Source organism: Protomyctophum bolini (genome assembly GCF_963924005.1).
Source record: "Protomyctophum bolini genome assembly, chromosome: 19".
Lineage (NCBI taxonomy): Eukaryota > Metazoa > Chordata > Actinopteri > Myctophiformes > Myctophidae > Protomyctophum > Protomyctophum bolini.
In genome coordinates, this window is record NC_137880.1 from 27172889 (window position 1) to 27193203 (window position 20315).

The window sequence follows — 20315 nt, forward strand, 5'->3', positions numbered from 1 at the left end:
TTTTCATGGAGTGTTACCAAATTGTGCCACATAGATTTTGTGCGTCACAGCTCCAGATGATCTGTGGTTGAAAACCTTTAGAGGTAGAAGGAGCTACATGCCTGTTTTGCAGTAGTCCGTGGCTGTGACGCTGACAGGAAGCTCCGAAGCTGACACTGAAAGGCTCTGCAGAGGATAAATAAACAAGAAGTCAATGTCAATCTATGGCGACGGCGTGTGGCAGCATTTTAACACCAATCATCTGTGAGAGGATGTATCAATCCTTACCACTGTGTCTGCCTTTACGCACGACCCACCATGTTCTCAATCTGCTCCACTCTGCTTGTCACATCAGCTAGTGAGAACAGTGAAGGAAATTAATTTAATGAGGCAGTTTGCTTAAACATTTATGGAGACATTATTGCTCATGTTAACTCGTCATCTGTAAAAACTCATCTTTGGCATCATGTTACAAACGGTTTTGTTATCAAGTGTAACACACGTTAACGTTAAGTGTGTGTGTGTGTGTGTGTGTGTGTGTGTGTGTGTGTGTGTGTGTCTGTCTGTCGCACGCACAACAGAGATTATCCAAAATGCTATATGCGCTGGCTACTGTATGCCGTTCTAAGGGAATGCTTCAGTGATATGACAACAGAAAGGATATATTTTGCTGTGAGTTGCAGGATGGCAGCTTGTGTCTGCTTCTGGAAAGCCAAGCGGGCCTCGCATTTGCAGGGGTCCTCCACCACCACCACCACTTTCACCTCTTCACCGGCATGAAAGTGAAATTCACATTTAGTGCAGCAGATCACATTGGGAAAAAATAAACAATGAAGAATACAATCATCACTGTTAATTTGACTCAAAACCTTGACCCATTATTACACTCTCAAAGTTAAATTAACACTGACGATGTTAATAGATAGATAGATGGGAATATTCTACTCTACTCATTTACAAACCAGATCCACAAACACATTCATAATTATGAAAGTTCTGCCATTGGCCTTGAAGGAGCAGCCATACTGATACATACCACCAACATCTTACCGTTTCACTATGTTCTCTGATTGGTGAAACAAATAATGAGGTATGTATGTACCACCTGGAAAGGCTGTGATAAGTAACACATGCTGTGACAACGTTGCAGCAACGTTGAAGCAACTCCACCAGTGTTACCAGCTCATTGTCCAACAAACCAACAGTGAATGTAAGTGTAAAGGATTATGCAACAGTTGGTTCAGATGTTTGTGACAAACATTGTCATTGATGCACCGCTTAAAAGCCAAATACATAATACATATATTTATTCACAACTCTCTACAAAAGACATCTTCTGACCATCCATTATATCTCCCCAAACTGTTATTTGTTGCACACTGGTCAGAGTAGCAAAAGTCAAAGTCAGAACCACAGTAACCTTTATGTTCTTACGTGGTTTCAGGGAACATGTTTTCTTGTCCTCGTTCAAGATATAACCATTCCGGCACTTGCAGTAATAGGTTTTGTTGCTGTTGACACATATGTGCTCGCAGTCATGTCCTATGGCACAGGGGTCCAAACCTAGAACAAGCCAAGGTTAAGGGATAGCGCTGTAAAGCCGGAAGCATGGGTACAATTTCATAGGATGGCATGTTGTTAGGCATCTCTAGGTGGAACACTAAAAGTAATTGACAATATTAAAGGCTTCTGCACTTATAGAACCACAATGTTTCAAACATATATAAATGTTTAAAATTGGATTATGATTTGTTTAAATTCTCACTTTCAATGGATGGCAAAAGACAAAGAACCCTATTTGGATTATTACTGATATTTATTTACCTAACATTTTTCCATAGCCAGTTTCGATGAAATTGTAGATACAAAGGACACTTTTGTCTGAGTTTGGTGGGCAATATTGTGTAAAGGTGTATGTACTCAGACATGGGCCATGTTGACAGCATTTCATGTCACATGATGTCAGGTAGTCAATCTGATGCAATCATACACCTTCATGGCTCACGCCAACTCAGCCATGGTCATTTGCATATGGATTAGTCATTAATGCACAATGGGTTGTACGACGAATAAACAAAACTAAATCAAACTACCAACTACAACATAACTACCAACATCAACAAATAAGGACAGGGCAAGTCAAACTTCAGACACACGTGGAAAAATGTAGTTGAGCCTCATTTGTGTGAACTTCTACAATCAAGATAAATGGCGCAGCATCAAATCCGTAATAAGCTATAGTCAGCTATTTCAATTTATTTCAGTCAACTTGCATTCCTGAGTGATTATTGGTGAGGCTCTACTGCATGATTATCACTGGAATTATTTCATAATATCACATTAAAAACAATAAATATAACAAGTTCAAAGCATTGATGATGCTTTGTTACAAGTTTGTGAACTGTATACATTACAGTGGGCTTAAATTAGCTACTAGAAGCTACTATTAACATCTGCAGTCCATGTGGGGGTGGGGGATTGTATTATTGATTATAAATTAATTTAGTTTTATATTTGTCCACATTTTACATACATACATACATAATGTGGCGTACACTTGACCACATACTTTTGTTTTTAATCACTCAATCATTTATGAAATGTTTATCGCCCCCTGTAGACTGAAGATGTCCACTATAGAGCGTCGCAGTCCCACCCCCTTTCATGACGACGCCAGGCCCAGGAAATAGTTTCCAATGCATTTTTCCCATAGACATTTCAAAACGTATTTATTTAAAGACCTTATAAGCGTCGTACGAAGCCAACTCTTGTCGTGACAAATCATGACAACAAACACAATATTTTGGACCAAACAAATAATTACAAAGAAGAAAAACAACAAAAAAAGTGTTTAAACCTGCCGTTTTCTTCTTCTTTCTAATTATTTGTTGAGCCCGAAAAATTGTGTTTGTTGTCATGATTTGTCACGACAAGAGTTGGCTTTGTCCGCGGCGTAAACATCTTTAAATAAATACTTTCTGAAAAGTCTATGAGGAAAATGAACAGGGATTTATTTTCCGGGTCTCTCGAGGGGGCGGGACACTCTATACTGAGGACCTAGAACCTATGTTAGCAGGAGAAAGGTCTCCTCGGCTCCTCTTAGGCCTACCACACAGGGTCTCCCGAAACTTGGAGGTGAGCTTCTCAATAACGCCATAGGTCTCCACCCAGAAGACATGCTCCTCTAGAGGAATGCTCGCCATCTGCTGCAGGGAGCGCATGTCTGCGCGGTCTACCCCAACAGCATAGATCTCAATGCCTGAACCACGGGCCGCAGCAGACACTTCCTCCACCTGGTCTTGAGGTCTTCCATCAGTCACGATGATCGCCACCTTAGAGATGTTCCTGGATTTGGGCCGGGCGCCAGACGGCACTGTGAAGGCATCATTCATGGCCGTCTTAATGGCAAGTCCTGTCATGGTGCCGGCTGCTAGGGGCTCAATTTGGGAGATGGCTTTCTTCATGTCGAGCGCATTCAGGTGGTCTTTAAGCAGGAACTCTATCTTGACCGTGCTGGCGTAGTTGACCACAGCCACTCTGGTGGCATCTGCTCCCACATCCAGTGTGTCGACCATGTCAGCCAGGAATATCTTCACCTTCTCGAACTCACCGGGACGCACACTCCGAGAACTGTCAATGATGAATACCAGATCCAGTGGGCGGCTCATGCACTGAGAGTCTGGTTCTGATGATCAATGAAAGGCACTTTAGTTCCTTTCACACTAAAAGCCAAACGTGTTATTCAATGAACAACATTATTTTAGTTTATTTGTTGACATCTTTCAGTTAGAATGGTTCTGTTATAAAATCCAAGGCTGAATTTTGTGAAAGTTTGTTCAAATTGATTTGGGATGCATAACATACGGTTGTGCATCGCTGCAGTGGTAAAATGACAGACAGGTTAGCTTCTAGTGAAATGATATAGTATGTCATACAAGAAAACTGTACATACTGTATCTTCTGCAGTAAACAGTTCACTACAGACTTTTCATAGATCAAGTTTGTTTCTCATTTCCCTAAAAGCAAAAGATGACCGGCTAGCCTCAGGTGAGAAGATCCCCCAATGATCTCTCCTCTGGTTCCCTTCTCTACTTTCCTCACAGCTTCATACATCAGCAAGTTAGACTATTCTGTTCTTTTATTTTTGAACTATATGTCCTATTTCTCAGGCCTATTGAGCAGTTATAGTTTTAAGTGTAGGCTATTCCTGGTGGTTTTCTTAATTTTAATGTCACCTCCCTGTCAAAATTGAAAGCATTTAATCAACCGAACGAATGTGCTCTCTTCAATAATGTTGATTGCACATCACTAACATTTGTCAAATGAAGTCAATAAAGCTGAACTTGAAAGCAGTGAGGTAGCCTACATCGGTTGGGTTGCAAAATAAACCTGACTAGGGATATTCTACCTGGACTGATGGTGGTGATGATGCCGCTTTGGGTACTGACCGGTAGCATCAGGGGAGTGGTGGTATCCACTGGTGGCACAGTGGTGGGTGCCAATGTAGTCACTGGTAGAGTTGGTGGAACAGTGGACTGGTATACCTCAGTTGTTGTTGGTAGACTTGGTAAGATGGTGGGGAGGTATACCACAGGGGTAGTTGGCACTTCTGGCTTAACCAGTGGTGCAGATGGGCATGGACCTTTAAATTTGTAATGACCCACTGCAGGAAATGGGCCCTTGACTCTTTGGTGGTGGGCTACTGGTGGAGATGGCCCTTTAAATACGTTAAATTTGTAATGACCCACTGCAGGAAATGGGCCTTTGACTCTTTGGTGGTGGGCTACTGGTGGAGATGGCCCTTTAAATACGTTGTACATATGTGGCTGCAGTGGCCCCTTGAACTGATGGTGGTATGGTGGCATAGGGACTAAAGGTCTGTGGTAAGCTGGTGGAGATAGAGGGATGGGTTGATACGCCAGCAGTGGTGGCATCCTTGGTTGCTGGTGGTGGTGGAAATGATACCCTCTATACCTGTAATCACTGCCATGAACTATGGGCCACCAGGGAGGAGAAGCGAATGAGCACATTAGTATGTTGAAAGGAGTGTAAGTTGTCTTTTGTGTATAATATACTACAGCTTACTCAATTTTAGTAAGTGGTCTTTGCACATTGTTTAAGGGCAGAGACAAATGATTAGGTCGAAGCATGAGTATATTTTCAGCCACCCGTGTCGTTTAATACAAGCTGATGAAATATAAGGAGGTGCTTGTGAAACTAATTAAATTGTTGATTTCATGCATATTCTTGGTAAAAGTATTGTGAACTTATATTATTGCCGAATGCCCGAATCAATAGTTAAGTTTAATAGCCAAAAATTCTGAAAGATGTTAGGCCAGCCTTAGATTTTGGGCAATTTTCAAACTTACATAGTTTTTAGTATAATTTCCATAGCTTTGCAACTTCTTCAAAAACCATTAACCACTTGAACCCCAGCATCCATATTCTGGGAGGGAAGAGGATAATTTATTTTGTGTAGATGGAAAAAAGCAAGTATATCCTAAGTCTCTGGTCCGTTTTACAAAGACTATAGGGTAACAGCTAGTTTAACCCATTTAGGGGTTTTACCATAAGAGGGAACCCATTTGGGGGTTCTTGTTGCTATGTTATTTGAATTATATTTGAATTCTAATATTTATTTGAATTGATTTCTTTGAGTATTTCTTAGGATTTAGAAGGCATTTGTAGAATCGGCCTCAGTCCTAAAAGTGGTTAACGGTTAAAATACTGTAAATGCTACAAATATTTCATGGAAATTATATTTGCTTCGCTTTGACAAAGCATGCAATAGCTTGAAAATTAAAAGGGTTACAGCTGAAAAAGCGATAGAAAAGTATAAATATGTAGGGAGAGCCAGCCTACAGTCAAACTTACTGGATGGGTTCAGAGTCCGAAGCGGTGGTTTTGCAATATTTCTGGTTTGTGCAAAGCTTTGAGCAGATAGTTGCTGCTGCTGATGGTCCATTCCGTTAAGCATGTATGTTGCCAATACATCAGGCAACAGCAGCGAGACGCAGTAGCAGATACTCCAGAATATAGACTTCATTATGGCAATATAGTAATAGTAGCCTAATCTGTTCAGCACAGTCAGCCTTCGCCTGACAAATTCTATAATGCTCTCAGCTTGAACCGCGGAGCGGAGCCACATTTGAGGAACATCAATCCAAAGGCGGAGCAAATAGCCTGTCATTCCACGATGTCATGTCAATAACATACCCACTCTACAGTCGGAAGTGTGGCTCTTTCGGAGCAGGAACTCGATCCGTGGGAGTGGGTAATAATAAAATACTCCTTTTTGTATGATATTTAGGCTACAGCCTACATATTTTCTATTTGACCCATGTGATTTGAAAATGTTACTACCCACAGTCTGCACAGGCAATGGATGCACAAGCTCGAACATAGATTACGCAATTAAATTAGGCACGCACCTGCAAAGCTGCACAGTTCAGACTATCTGATTGAGACGTCCCTATATCAGCGTATTTCAGCAGACTTGCAAATGAGTAAAACTTTAAAAGAATAGGCTACACCGCTACAGCATGCCAAAGTAATCCGAAATAATTGAGCAAGAGGCATGTTGATGTTCTCATGTCCATGAAAAATGAAATAAATGTATTACAAGGTGTATTTATAGCTGACGTCTTACCATATTTACCCTAAACAAACAGTAAAGTCCATAGATTTGGCTGGCACAAATTACTAGCTAGCGCCCCTCAAAAATAACAATCCATTTACTGAGTAGAATGTTACATTTTGGGAGATAAAGTAGGATTAGTGTTGCAATTGCAACAAAACAATGCAGTGTGAAAACAAAACGCCCTACTAATTATGGGATGGGTACAGTAAAGTGAGATCTTTTATATAGCATATATATGAAAACACTGACGAATATGATTGTCAGTGTTTTCTTAAAACATGTAAAAACATTATAATAAAAGACAAACTGCGTCAAATAGTGGATAAAAATGTTTTGAAACTTTTATTTAAGTCAATATGCTTAACACTAGGTTTGAAACATTCTGAAAATTAAGGAGAGGGATAAAGGAAAGGTAACATGCATCTACTAATGTTCACAAGAGACGCCAGGTGAGAAAATATCAGAAACGTCTCAACATTGCCCCCCGTCTTTCTCTCCTTCAACTTCATGGTCTCTGCTGGAAAACCAATTCCTAGTTTTGCTAAATACAAGGCAGTATCACAAAGGAGATTGATGAGCATGGCACACTGGGTGTTGTACTGACCCACAGCAAGGCTAAATAAATAACAGGAGACAAAAGGTCTACAAGCTTCCGAATCAAAGATTTAAGATGGGATAAGTACTAAGGGGGGAGGGGGGGAACACAGTTCAACAATGAATAAAAGAAGTGTCATCAGTGGATTGTCAGAGTCCCCCCCCCCCCCCATGTTATCCATTTACATTTCATATATCAGTCTGTAGGTAGAGGATGATGTTGGATTGATGAGCAATGTAAAGCGATGAAAATGTTTCACAATTATCCCATTTTGCTAAGACATTAAAGACACAGGGAAGATAGGTTGACGTCTTTCGCCCACCTTGTTAAAAACCTTAAATATTTTTTCTACAGAGCACTCAACCTGTCCCTCCTTAATCCTTTAATTTATCTACAAAATTGCATGGAGTAGGGCCAAATATGACGTTTGAGTGGTCATTCACTAACACAGTGGGGATGAAGGGCGTGTGGTGGTGGTAATGATGCTGGGAAATGTTAATCAAGGACTGCACAAGTGACTAGGGGTTATTTAAGCTGGCATGTAGGGTGGGGGGGGTTCCTTCTCTGGCATCTTCATTGCCATCTCGTAGGTGGGCAGGATGTACTAATGGGAACAGAAAATAATATCAATACATAATCACAGTATAAATTCTGAGGTCGAATTCTGCTTCCTATACAGTTATTATGCGATTGTAGTTAATCCTAAACGCTGTTGCGTAACCTCGATTCTGCACAACAGTGGGACATCATCGAAAATGTTCCCCTCGTTTAGCAGACAACGAAAATCTTAAAATCTTAATAACTCGCAATCTAAATTATCCCATCCAATTCTAAGAAAAGATCCTGTGTTAGACGGTCCCCCACTGTCCAGTCGCGGTAGATTTAATCATGCCTCCCGTTGTTGTCGATCGCCGTTAGTGTTTTGGCTACAATTAGCTGCTCCAGCCACATCCGGTACAACTTCCGGTCAGTCTGTAAAAGTGCTCAGTTGCTATAAATTGCTTTGGCGCTATGATTTAATAGATTGAATAACCCCGGGCAATCTGAGTGTTAACAGGGGCACGGAAGTATGACCACATCTACCTGATTCTCGCCTCCCTACACTGGCTCCCTGTGCGCTACAGGATCCAGTTTAAGTAAATGGGTTGGCACCAGTCTACATATCGGACCTTGTAGCTCCCAAAGAATCAACAAGGGTCAGGTCGTGTCTTAAGAGTCCTAAATCAAAGCTGAAATACTGGGGGGATAGGTCATTTTCCGTTGTAGCCCCAACACTTTGGAATGAACTTCCACCTCATGTTAGAGCTTCTCAAACCTTGCCTGTGTTTAAACCCGTCTGAAAACTCACTTGTACTCCCTGGAGTTCGAACATGCTGATTAAGAGCTGCTGTTTCCACTGCATTATGTCTTTATGTTGCCCTGTTTTAGCTGCTGTTGTTTTTGCCCTTGGTACTTTAGTATTGTTTCTGTACAGCACTTTGTTTCAACTCTGTTGTATTAAATGTAACTTATAAATAAAGTAGTTTGGATTGGATAACTTCAAACTTCAGCAATTCTTTAGCAGAGAAAAACTTTGCATGGCATAATTTGTGCATCAATCAGAATTTTAGTGTTTTCCATACATTGCTAGATGCTTCAATAAACTTGATCCCGTGTCCCCCCTTGTTGTACATGTTGCATGTTCTGGTGTTAACCGTGTTTTAAGCTAACATGCTATGGTAGCCTACATTCCTGCTGTTAGAGAGCAGTGTTGTTTGTGTGGTGCAGTTATAGGCTCTGTTGCCTGTAATGTCTGCTTTGAAGCACCAGGGGGCAAACTGAACCGCTCAAGTGCCGAAATATCCAAGACTCATTGAATAGGAACTGGTGCAATACTGTCACATTTACATGTATACCACATTTAAAAAACAACAGAAGTTGACATGCTTTCCATTCAAACATGATCCCATACAAAATAATACTATGGGTAAATGTAAAGGCAATACAATTTAAACACCCTAACAACTAGACTGCAGTGTTGATTTTGACAGCAAATCTTGATTTTGTTTGTCAGTCTTTTGAATAAAACTATGATTTTAGGCGATTAAATGCACTCATGTGCAACCCTTTTTCCTGGAGTTTGTGTACGTTTACTGTAGCATCAGTTAGCATCCTCTCCTTGCCTGAGGAGTTGTTTATGTTGAGTTCATTTGAAAGTCTTGTTATGACAGACAACACTACATATATTTTTATATATATATATTGTTTTTAGCCGACAATTTTGCAAACCAAGTTTTCACCCAGTGTCAATTATCGAATGTAATTCTGGACGTTACACTTCCTCTACACTTTCCCCTCCATCAGGCACCCCGGCTAGCCAGGGGGTACCTACTCTAGGGGGACACGGGAAGAACAGAACATGCAAACTCCACACAAAAAGGCAGTTTCTCGAAACCGTGTCATATGGGCACTGATGGCGCAGAGAACATACCCCCAGCGCCCACAGCATCCCCAGCAGGAATTGAACCCAGGACCTTCTAGCGGCTAGAATGTAGCTGAATCCTGTTAGCCGACATACCTGGGGTGGAGCCTCGAAAGCAGGGTAGACTGCAATCTCGGGCATGTTCCTGTTGTTGATGTACTTGTAGCAGTTCCACACACAGTTGATCAGGTAAGCCTGGACCAAAAAACGAAAAAGGCAAAGTTCAGTGCCAAGACCAAACTGTAATGCTTCATTCAGACATGTTTCATGTAGGCTGTCAGTTTATCCAGCGCAATACATGGTATACATTGGAAATTATTAGGGATGGGCCTGATTAATCGTTATTAGGATAAAAATAGATCATAATTTTTTTTTTTTTAAGATTAACAATGATTCAAAACAATGAAATAACCAATAAATAAACTCAAATGACTAAATGATGCCCTGGATAAAAAAAAATCACAGCAGGGCACAATCGATCGTTTCACAGGGAAGCAGGCTATACTGTTGACTGTAGCCTATACTAATATGACTTGGAAACAGATGGTATTGAACATGAACTTGGATTTTACCTGCAATGCTTCCGTAAGGGCCCATAGTGTGAGTAGGCCTAATAACAATCGGAACATCATGAACGAAATGCTGCACAGATGTACAATTTGGGAAAATGGCCCAGTTGCTCTCTCTCGAAAGCAATTGAGTTGCTGCTGGGTGATGAAAAGCCGGTCGGTAGGCTACTTATTTTTTGCGGGGCGGGTGGTTGATTTCATATTGTTTTGCGGGCAGATTGGGGCAGGTTGACTCCCGTGGGATTGTTTGACTATTTTATGAATTCAAATATTTATGACGCTCCATTGGACTCAAAGTGACTGAGATTAGAAAGGCATAATAACCCTCCCCTATTTTCCATATGGTGGAGGCACAGCGGAGACGGCAGCGCAAAACAAATCCGACGTTTACTATATGTACTCCCATCATCATATCATCATCATAAAATGATTATGCAGATTACATGTTAGCTACAGTTACATAGATCATGCGGAGCTAAACGGGAAGGATTTATATTTAAACGAGATCCCCATTCCCGACACACAGTGACATCCATGTTTACACAAGGCACAGACGCAGACAGACAGACATCCGCCACATTGTTTGCTTCATTTCCTTTATTTGATGGGGATTGCATTCACATCTGCAGTGAATCAAAGTCAGGTGCGCTTGGAAGTGAAGCTAGAATACTAGAATGTGCTCGTTTGATGCGCACCAGAATTCGAATGAGCCTTCACACCTGCCAAACGAAGGTCTTAGATATTTAGACATGACAGACAACATTACCTTGAGGATGATTAGGAAAGCAAAGAAGACCAGCACAAACAGCAGCAGACAGCTGGAATCCAGGGACAGCAGGTTGTCCTTGTAGGGGAAATCCGGCTGAGAAGTAACGGATTGAGCTTAATACATTTTTCAAATGAGAAACAAGTTAACCAAAATCCATCGCCTCTCCTTCCATGCATTTATTTTTCTTATAAATTGTACATATTTTTTTCGGTTTCTATGTTTGTTTGTTTGATTTATTTGTCTACATCAACACGTATACAGAACACCACTTTACACCCCCACTAGTTACATACGACCATGTTCTGCAACACTCAATTCACACTTAAATATGTGCAGGTGGATATTCATAGCTGGCGAACAGAAAGTTTTTCATTTTAAGAAATGTCATCGTTTTAAGAATAAGACTGACCAACTGGTCCAGGTAGTCCTTAATCCTTGGCAGGTAGGTGAGCGAACTGATGGCAACCAGACAGCTCAGGGCAAAGTCAAACAGCTGGTAGCAGAAGAATGGAATGAGCCAGCCGTCACGATGCTGAGATGGGTGGAAGGAAGGAGGAAACAGGTATTGCAAGGTCAATATTAGGACTGAGGACTGTATTATACTCAGTAACAAGTATTAGAACATTTAGAACACTAAAGAGCAAAAATACAGTATTTTGCCTTCTCCTGGTGTGGTGTGCTCTGCTCAGGCTTCCAGATGACGCCCCCTCTCAATATTGTACCAAATCATATGGTTAGTTGCATCACAAATCACGATTACAAGGTTTCAACATTCATCCATTCATGTAGGTCATTCAGTGGCCTGTATGGCGACCACATCTTAGCCATACTTACCATAGAATTCTAACAACTCTATAGCCAAATTCCAATACCCAAAATCTCAGCCACTCCTTCACTCACACTCAGTCACTCCAGCATGGCGGTGTTACGGTGAAATTGGTGACCCACCGAAATATGGGACTATCTTGTGGACTTCACAGATCTTACATGGAGGTCTTAAATACCACTAGGTTGAAGCTAAACAAACAAACAAACCAATCAATTGAGTGTCACACATTTCAGCAGGTCAAGTTCACCCTAACACCGCCATGCTGGAGTGAGCGAGTATGTGAGCGAGTGGCCGAGAGTTTTGGTATTGGAATTCAGCTTTCAAATTTGCGACTCAACTCAAGATGAAAAGCTTTGAGGAATATTGCAGGACTGCATGGATCTGCTCACATGATCAATCACGCAGGACATTTTGAAGTAATGCTAATTAAATGTACTCCTTTTTGCTAATTATGTTAATATAACTCAGTGCCGTCTTATCTTGTGGTCACTTGGGAGATTGCATTTCTGATGGCTACCATGCTACAAGATGAGGATTATAACAATAAGCCTTAAATGGTGTTAAAGTATGCTGGTGAAATGTGGTTAGTAGCCGTTTTTTTATTTATTTTTTACTCCCTCCAATTGAATAGTGGCAGCACAAGTATCTTAGGTTCAGTGTTTGTTCCATATAGCTACTGTAGCTTTGTCCGACAGTTGAGTGGGCGTGGAATGACAACCTATGCAGTCAACTGACAACGGTGACATCTTCGCCGGTGGTTTACGATAGTGAAACTTATAACATTAGCGAGCAAAGGACCTTCTTTACACCGTCAGATCACAAGGGATAATATTGGGCACAGGGTACTCTCAACTGAATATCAGTAGAGAGACTGCCGTTATAAAAACTGATTTAACAATATTGCAGAATATAGGGAATATATTTCTGTAACATGACCAAAGTGTTCAATATCAGCAAGAATTACAGCAGGATTAGCCTGGGATCAATACCATTTTCGGGTTTCTGATCCAGTCGGAGCTTTACTCCATCAGGCAGCCGGAACCAACGACCGGAACCTCCAGTGCCGTGCACCTCCAAAATGATTCCCCTAGTTTAAAATTGGATTAAATTGGTATAATCGTTTTGTTTCTTTTGATATAATAATCACTTGGTATGTTCATATTTTATTCTAACTCGTAGTGTGATTAGCGAGAATAAACTAATTGTTTCGCATTATGTGGAGAAAAAAAAAGCGACTCCAATTGGAACTGTTTATTTTTGTCTTTTTTCTAAACTGGATCACACGGCTAGTTTTAGAACGAATACCAGGCTTTCCTCCGAGGTGGAAAGTGTGGTGACGCCAGGTTACAGCAGGATAAGATGACAACAGATATGATGCACTGCAACACTGTACTAAAACAGGGCATCTATAGTACCAGGGCCATCTATGACCATGTTCTTGCACAGCTAAAGCATATTCTACAGACCGCTGATGTGCACAGCTACAGTGTGCTAAAGCTGCAGCTCACGCTTTAGCTGTGCACACAGTCCTCCAAACTAGGGTCTTAACTCGGGTCCACATCAAAAGGCTAACAAACCTTTTCATCCTGATGCAATGAGGCAAGTCTGTGAGGTGAAGATGATAGGAGTAAGAACAGAACATTATGTACCAAACTTTCACATAGAAAAAAAATTATTCGAATTTCTTTTGAAGTGGCAGATTTTTAAGTGGCAGTTTCTTTTTACTCTGTTTTACTCTTCTTCTATCTAGGTCTCTGTGGATAATTAGTGCTATTATTAGGCTAGAGACTGACACATTTCTTTAGTAAGGCTAAACATTTTTAGACCATACATTTGCATAACAAACACTACAGAGATGCATTTCAGAGCACCTTATGGTTGCTGTCAAAGAAATGGCATCCGATACATATTAGGGATGCCATTTAAAATTATAATTTCTGAATATTCTTGGCAGTCTCCAAATTTTACACACACACACACACACACACACACACACACACGGCCATTTGGTCGAGTCAACAAATATGTAGTATATAACACACATGCGCACCCCCCCCCCCCCCCACCACACACACAGACACACACACACACACACACACACACTTACTGTAATGGCTCCATAGACCATCATGGCACTGATTGTGAGCATCAGTAGAGAGATGGCAAATCCAACATAGGCATTCTCTGTGTGCAACAGAATGAGAACAAATACGAAAAACAAATAAGAAGAAATAAGAATAGTCAACTGAATATTTGACAATTAATGTAATGTATGCAATTGCAGGACAATGAGTGTTGGCCTCACTAAGAGGGAGCATTGATTTGCACGTAGGAGTACTGGAGAGACTCCAGCGTTACAGTCCTGCTTTGCTAGGTCTTTTAAAGGCCTGCTCAAGGGAGCCCTTTAGCTGCTCTGTCTCAGCATCAAGTAAAAGACACACTGAAACACAGGCTGGGATAATTAAAAGGCCTGCCTTTTTGCACCCTCCTCGTGTTTCAGCCAAATGCTTCAGACTGTTCCGTCTGTTGCACTGGCGAGGTTCGCACGAGTGAGTTAATGGAGGAATGTTGGACAATGCTGGGGAGCCTTACATTATTTATGGGTATGAGCAGGATGCTGTTCTACTTTACATCATACAGTACGATGCTAACTACAGGCGTAATCTGCAGGCTGGAGTTGTGAGGTAAATTGTGGATCCTATATAGTACCATTCCGTAGGCTTATGGTTATGCCATCACGTCATCAAAGGAGTTTCTGAGTCGGTGTGCAAAAAGGATGTTATAGAGCAATATGAAAAGAGCCATTTGCTACTCCGAATCTGACAGATTATGACAAGGACATACAGTATTGTGAATTTGTGTCGATATTGATTTACTGAACAAGGTTTGAGATGTTTCAGCATTTGTATTGTTTTTCATTTCTCTTCTCTATTTTGAACATAATATTAACATAATATAATAAACGTAATTACTATTTGAGTACGGTACTTAATAGTTCAGACACTATTTAAAGTGTATTGCCCAAATAATTAAGTTGCCATGTAAGTGGGGTAATTGACTGAGCTGTGCAAAAATAAACCCTGCACTTTGAGGCAATTAATCTGAATCATGCACTTTATATAACTACATGTCGTTTATCATCTCTTCATCAGGTGGTAGGAGACATCTTGTTGGAAATTGACCCTTTTTATTAGTTTCAGATCTCAGATGTCATCTGTATTAAAAGAGGCCAGTCAGGCCAATCAGTCCCACGTTTTATCTGTCACTAATGTAATTTGAACATGGCCTTAATCGTGAAGACAAATACAACCCACATCAAATAGAGCTACACTAATTGTTGGCCATAATGTCAGCCCAAACAGTCTCTGTGAATGCCGACATTGTCTCAGTTGGCTGTAGACAACATCCAGTCCTGTCTGTTGGCATCGGTCTGTTGTGTGACAGTCAGATGACCACAACCTTTGTTCTCTTCTCCCCCACTAGGGCTGAGCATTGTTCAAAAACTGTTTGATACCGATGCAGATACATGGACTTCGATACCGGTTACGGAGCGACACATTTCCAAAATTGCATTACACATTACAGTATGTTATATATTACAAATTAACTAGTAACTGTATATTAATTTTCATATTAAAATTCAGGGTATCCATCGGGTCCATCCATCTTCGACCGCTTATCTGTAGTCAGGTTGCGGGGGCAACAGCTCCACCAGAGAGCTCCAGACTCTAGGCGGTAAACAGGATTAAATACAAACAACATCCATTCCCTAAAGGCCAGTTCACACCAATGCAATCATTATTTCCAATGGCAGTTGCAAGGAATAAGGGCCTTTCTCTGCCCCACCCCTCTCCCACTGTTTATATTGTGTTTAGTTTCAAGATGGCCGCAGCACCAGGAGGGGGTGGGGCGGAGGTGACACAAGACAGGTGTCTTGAATGTGTGAACGCATCCCAGTAAGGGCATATGTCAACCCCACACGCTCACCTCCATATTTCTGCTGCTTCACTGGCAATTCCCTGATTTAAACCATTTTGATTTAAACAAAAGGCAATATTTAACATCATATGATTATAACTTACACCACCACGTGTTATCATTATCAATAACTTAAAATTATAGAATACATAATACATAACATAACATAACTGGGCAAAAGTGTTTGTCAACTGCCATAGTTTTAATAATTGAATTATTAAATGATGTGGTCTTATCCAAGAAAAAAACAAAACATTTTACACCCATCATGGATGTTTTAAAAGAACGCTCCCCACCACAACGACGGAGCTCTCCATGTGCAAACACAGTGGATGTTGAAAGATGGTACCAAATGACTATTTTCCAGTACTCCATGCCATGGTATCGAAGCCGTTCGGTCGGTGACATAAAAGGTATCGAATTTCGGTATCGAAAATGAAGAGCAAGTCTCAGCCAACACAAGGTCACAAGGTCAGAAAACGAAGAGCAACACAGCCGCTGTCTTTAGAAGCCCTTCTGGCATCTTAATCATAGGTTGAAGCAGCCACTGCCTTAAATGCACTTAATGTGTCTGAATAATACAACGGTGGAATGTGGCATTTGGGGCTTTGTTATCAGTGAGTTAGTGTTTGGCTCTGGGAGGACAACATGAGAAAGCCTAGTATCGCCTGTCAAGCTTCACCATCCAACTGGCCCAGTTTCACTGCAGTGAATAAAAAAATAAGAAACCTTTTTCAGACACCAGCATTAACACAGTGCAGCACAGACCTGCCGTCTTCTCAAACTTATTCTCCACACTGTTAGAGGACACTCAGCATTACCATAGAAAGGCCACAAAAGCAAACTTGCATAATGAAGCAAAATGACAATTATGGCACAAAACAATCCTTATGGCATTCAATAAGTTGAACACATTTGGCCTTTTTGCCTAGCATTTCATGAAACGCTATAAGGCCTTTTTTAAGCCATAACCACACCAAAGGTTCACCATGCAACTCCTTGGGTCAAAACGGTGGCAAGGAGTCAACGCTAAAACCGCCTCGACCCTTTGGTGTGGTTTGGGACATTGAATTCCATGCGTTGAATCACTAGTGTCAACGTGGGTCAACATGCAACAAGACATACCACACCGCAGGGACAAAGCTAAAACCGTCTCTCTTGACCCTTTGGTGGGGTTAGGGCTTTAGAATCTGCACTCGTCATTAATCCAAGTCTTTTGAGTTGAGCGTGCAAATGATTTGGACTACTCTGTGTTTTAGTAATAACAGCAACTTTACAGGTAATTTCAATACATTCAGTGATATTAAATACCATTTACTGGGATATCCCCCCCCCGTCCCCCCCTGGAAAGAATGACAGACATAGATGCCATATAACAAGTGCCAATGCTTACCAGACATCCGGTCCGAGGCAAAGCAATTATCAATGACCTCATACTGCAGATCAATGGTGGGCACATTCTCTGGATGGGTCACGGCCACCGTCAGCAGGATGCCCATCAACAGGTTCACTACCTGGAATAGATGGAACACAAGCATGGGTACCTTTGAGCCAAGATGAAATGGCAATGTTTTAGACATCAAGGCTTAATTCAATGGAATATAGGACTGGAATAAGAAGGAACACGTTTTGTAGATAGTGTTAAGCTTGTTGTTATGTACTGTAGGTGAACTGTACTTTAAATAATGAACACGCCTAGAACTCAGTTCAGTAAAGCATGTCCAGTCCTAGTCCTATAGGGTGGAATTATAATGCAGATTATAATACACCAAACGGGAATCAGTATGGTTCTGTCATTCATGTAAGACTACTCTACTTAGCTTAAGGTGTGAAAAGGAATATTCAAAAATAGAATGTGCAAAATTAAAAATGTCTCAGGAAGACTAGCTAGCTCACACCACCTGTTGTTGGATGCCTTGAAGGCATTGGTGTGATACTTGACCCAGAGTCAGAATGCAAAATAAGAAAGTACAAGTTCTCAATTATTCTATTAAATGTCAAATACACACTAATCAATTTGAGTCTTTCTTGATGGATTCAAACTACCACATTGTACACACCGATTGGCAAGACATCTGCTATGTTGTGATTCTAAAAGATATCCTCTAGTGAGGGCGTAGTGACGTGGTAACTTGTCAGTTGACCCCTCAGGCAAGCGCAAGCAGATGACAGCAACATTGTCACATGACATGTTCTTAAGTTTATTAAGCAATAAGCACATACAGAGCATATGCATTTGCAGACTGCAGAGGTAACATACGTGTGGTCGGAAGTACGGCTGCAAAATTAAACACGTTTCAATCATGATCATGATTTTGACTTCCCACAATTAAATAAAAATTATAGTCTGATGGACAAGTATTGATGTGTAGCAACTTAGCACAATGCAAAAGTGAAAGCAGTGAGCTGTTAAGTTTAATTTATAGAGAAAAGTTTTGGTATTGATTCCAAGATGCACATAGTTTACAGTAGGTGAATAAGGAGGTCAGGAGTAGCACTAAATGAAAGTGAAAGCAGTGTTATGTTTATGTGACAGCACAGCAGTACTGTCCATTGTGTCCAATGAATACAAATATTTTTGTCACTAAAGTCAATGGATAACCATTTTGGCCATAATCGTGCAGCCCCAGGCAGAAGATTGTGCACTTGACTCATCGATAGAGGTAAACTAGACATGACATGACAGGAACAGACAGATTTGGTACAAACTGTATTCTGGGTATAAGTAAGTGATAAAGAGGAAGTACATAAGCAAGCCAATTTAACTATATAAATACACAGCTTAGCGATTTGTAGTGGAGGAAGTAGTGCTATAAAATAAGAGTATGTACAGATTATGTACAGATACTGGGATAGGTCAAAAACCTTAACCTATAATTGATTGCAATTACACTTTTAGTTTGGTGATTTGTACTTTGATACCACATCATTGGCAAGAGCATCGCGTGACTCATGAGATGAGACATGAGGTTAGCCTGACAGTTGGTCTGGGTTTCAATATTACGACTAAATAAAACAAGAGTTGTTACGTAATGTGAGACAGCGAGAAGGGATTAACGGAACTGCACGAGGGATAGACACAATTTCCAGGGAGGGGATTCATAACGAAAGAGCAGCAAAGCAACATCACAGTTATCAAAATCTACCATGAATGAATCACCACTGTCACATACAAACCGTTAGCCACGCAACTTAAAGGGTTCCCGCACAGCAATATGCATGCATCTCTCAATGTGACAAGCATGAGATTCCATATTATTAATCCAGGTCCAGGACTCATGCTGAATGATGCTGGCAATACAGTGGCAAACGATCGTGTTATGGTGTGTGTGTGTGTGTATGTAATGTATGTGGGCCGTTTGTAACTTAAAGCTAATTTACAATTCACCGCGCGACTCTTTGGCACGACAAAAATTACGTCTTTTCGACAACAGAATAAAGTGCCAATGCGCGTCGTGTCGACACTTTATTCAGCCGAACATACGACATTTATTTCTAATTCTATCGTGACGTTCGAGAACTTAGCTTCTGCTTTTTTACTAGCGCAACCCAACCTAACCTAGCCAACTCAACGCTCTATGCAAGTAACCGAGGTCGTTGGCTAAGCTAGCCAGCAGCAGCAGCGAACATGTACGTAACGTACCATGTACCATGTTCCCAGTATGATGGTGCCTGTCCGCACATGGCAACATCCACAGCATCGTGTGGTGTACAGCCTGTCTCGGCTGGGTTTGAAATGATGCATGTCCTCTAATGTCGTTGGCACAAACATTAGGAGATGAGGTGCGCTGCTCGAGGAGGAAAAGCTCTCACGATCGACAACAACCAACCACCACGAACTGAACGCCACGCCCACTTTGGAGCCCCCCCCCCTCCCAACCTGACCACGACGCTGTTAAAGGACCAGCCCGCATTTGGTTTTGATAAGGATTGTTATACAGTAATAATAATAATATCACATTACATTCTGACAAACAGCTTGCTTGGTAAATGAAAATAGAAAGCTTTTTCTAGTATTTTGGTCTGTGTGCCAATTCAGAAACCTGCTATAGTTTACCATTACGAAATAAATCAATGACATGCAAGTCAGAACGACAGAACCTAAATGTCTACTTACTGGGTACCTGGTGGGCAGAGGTGGAGAAGGACGTCTGTAGCAGGGCTATGGAGGTGGGTAGAGGGGGTATGGGCAGTGGGTGAGTGAGTAAGAGTTTGATCTAGACTAGAGTTTGCCTAAGATACCCCTCAGATGGGAAAAGGGGAGTATGGGGTATGTGGGTCACTGCTACTGGATACTAGCTCCTTGGACACTTCTTGGAGCATGGAGGTAGAGCAAAGTTATGGGGATTGGGGACCAATAATTTAAAGAAAGTCCTTCTACCCTCTCCCATGATGATTTCCTGTTTTGACTATATAGTTGTGTATATTTGTAGTCTTTAAATGTTTTCATGAATTGAAAATGGTGGGCCTTATTGTAAACAAGTGTAATGCTGGT

General features: G+C 41.1%; 2 protein-coding genes across 2 annotated transcripts; both read right to left on the minus strand.

Annotated features, from left to right (window-relative positions):
• Positions 1–93: 93 nt before the first annotated feature.
• Positions 94–5970, minus strand: matn3a (matrilin 3a; the record flags this gene model as incomplete). Its single annotated transcript, XM_080791443.1, has 6 exons — positions 5854–5970; positions 4388–4972; positions 3089–3664; positions 1414–1542; positions 651–736; positions 94–165 (listed from the first exon to the last, which is right to left on the minus strand). Exons 1-6 carry the CDS (start codon positions 5942–5944, stop codon positions 94–96), a joined length of 1539 nt encoding a protein of 512 aa, XP_080647569.1. The 5' UTR covers positions 5945–5970.
• A 965-nt stretch (positions 5971–6935) lies between these two features.
• Positions 6936–19657, minus strand: laptm4a (lysosomal protein transmembrane 4 alpha). Its single transcript, XM_080791581.1, has 7 exons — positions 19464–19657; positions 17214–17334; positions 13950–14026; positions 11423–11545; positions 11011–11106; positions 9772–9870; positions 6936–7818 (listed from the first exon to the last, which is right to left on the minus strand). The coding sequence occupies exons 1-7, from the start codon at positions 19590–19592 to the stop codon at positions 7744–7746; spliced, it is 720 nt and encodes a 239-aa protein (XP_080647707.1). The 5' UTR covers positions 19593–19657; the 3' UTR covers positions 6936–7743.
• Between the last annotated feature and the right edge of the window lie 658 nt (positions 19658–20315).

Bases quoted from the DNA above. Each gene is read 5' to 3' on its own strand.
- laptm4a (XM_080791581.1), bottom strand. From the start codon at position 19,592: ATGTTTGTGCCAACGACATTAGAGGACATGCATCATTTCAAACCCAGC. The intron at 11,107-11,422 runs GTCAGTCTTATT...GTTACTTCTCAG, and splicing joins AGGACTACCTGGACCAGTTG to CCGGATTTCCCCTACAAGGA. The intron at 7,819-9,771 runs GTATGTCGGCTA...TGTTCCCATTAG, and splicing joins CTTTCGAGGCTCCACCCCAG to TACATCCTGCCCACCTACGA.